Source organism: Propithecus coquereli, unplaced genomic scaffold (genome assembly GCF_000956105.1).
Source record: "Propithecus coquereli isolate 6110/MARCELLA unplaced genomic scaffold, Pcoq_1.0 Scaffold494, whole genome shotgun sequence".
Lineage (NCBI taxonomy): Eukaryota > Metazoa > Chordata > Mammalia > Primates > Indriidae > Propithecus > Propithecus coquereli.
The window spans coordinates 448,580-450,170 of record NW_012150774.1 but is presented as its reverse complement, the minus strand read 5'-3'; the positions used below and the strand labels follow the sequence as shown (position 1 = coordinate 450,170).

The window sequence follows — 1,591 nt, the reverse complement described above, 5'->3', positions numbered from 1 at the left end:
ATTAAAAATTATTAAACATAATTGGTCATTCAGATGAATAAACAGGAAAATTTGGATGGCTCATGTAATCTATAATCTATGAAAAATGCAAATAAACACATCGTCATTATACTTCTGCTATTTCCTGTAACTTGGCTAAATGTACACCATGGGAGAAACAAGGTAGAATAAGATAGTGGCCTTGAGCTCTAGAATTCACATTCTTCTGAGAGACACGAGACAACTGAAGACATAATAGGTTGTTGAGAAAAAATTTAAATTTTCATCTTATCAAGGCCTATTTCTATGACTTGAGGCAAGCTACTTAACTTTTTCTAACATTGGCCATTGGCAGTATTTTCCTCATCAGGCTATACTGAATGCTAAATGAGATGATAACATATCATAGTATCTAGAACACAGTAATTGCAAAAGAGTTAACCCACTTCCCTTTTACTAGCAGAAAGTAAATGTCGTGTAAAATTATAAAGAAATTGTAAAACTTTCATGGTAGATTGAAACATTTCCCTTTAATTCTCACAATGAGACTGCCTCTCTATTCCTGACAGAGTATACCAAGAAAAGTTTCCAGTAAGACATAGTTGACCTGCTCTATATTCATATTGGATTTCTGACCAGCGTATACTGAAAATATGAGCAGTCTTAGATCGCCTCATGATCTCCAAAAATAGGCAGAAAAAAATCTATTTTGAAATTTTATAATCTTAGAGTACAATTCATATTTTAAAACAATCACACCTATTACACATCACAGGCAAACAGGTATGGTCAGAGGACACCCTCCAAAATTTTAAAACAAACAATAAATAAAAGGCTTTTCTAGAAAAAAGCATAACCTTTTTAAACATCACTGTTTCTTACCCAAAATACAGAAAGGGCTTTCTCTTGCTAATGCCGCTTGCTGGTGTGTTTTTGTATGCTTGTTGTTCTAAAGCATTTGGACATAATGAGTGCCCTGATCCTGGAATACCAATCAATGCAAGGCGGTTTGGGGACAACTTTCAATTAGGAAGTTCAATTTCTGTTATTTGCGAAGAAGGATTTATTAAAACCCAGGGAACGGAAACAATTACATGTATTCTCATGGATGGAAAAGTAATGTGGAGTGGACCAATTCCAAGATGTGGAGGTAAGTGTAATGGTGAGTGAGAAATATAACCCCATCAGCGTTACGCATTAGAAACTACAATGGGAAAGGCATTATTTTACAGGACTGTTGTTACCTTTACCTTAAAATATTACTTAGTATGACATATTATACATATAGAATTAAAAGAATTACACTTTCAATTTTTTGTGTTAAAATAGAAACCTTTTAGAAGCTCCCTTTTAAAAAGAGCTCTTATTAAAAGATGTACATTAATAAATGGCAAATACTGGTTTTATGTGTAGACTCTCTTTAGTACACTTCTGAGTTATGCTTTAGTTCCCTTTATAATAGTTTCCATTCCATTTCCATACCATGATATTTAGCTACTCATGGTACACACTTATTTAATTTTTAAAAATGTGTTAATTATTGATTATAATAAATACAGTTATGCTAAAATGACCATTTATTTAAAACATGTAATTTTTGGAGGCATAGCTT

The 1,591-nt window shown here is 32.4% G+C and overlaps 1 protein-coding gene across 1 annotated transcript in view; it reads left to right on the top strand.

The window, feature by feature from the left end:
- The window catches only part of LOC105819659 (CUB and sushi domain-containing protein 3), a gene marked incomplete at both ends in the record, with an annotated part of 761,280 nt that overhangs the window by 321,783 nt on the left and 437,906 nt on the right, over nucleotides 1–1,591 (top strand). The window contains one exon of the mRNA XM_012655960.1: nucleotides 935–1,129. Coding sequence (XP_012511414.1) covers nucleotides 935–1,129 — 195 coding nt within the window. The remainder of the gene's footprint in view (nucleotides 1–934; nucleotides 1,130–1,591) is intronic.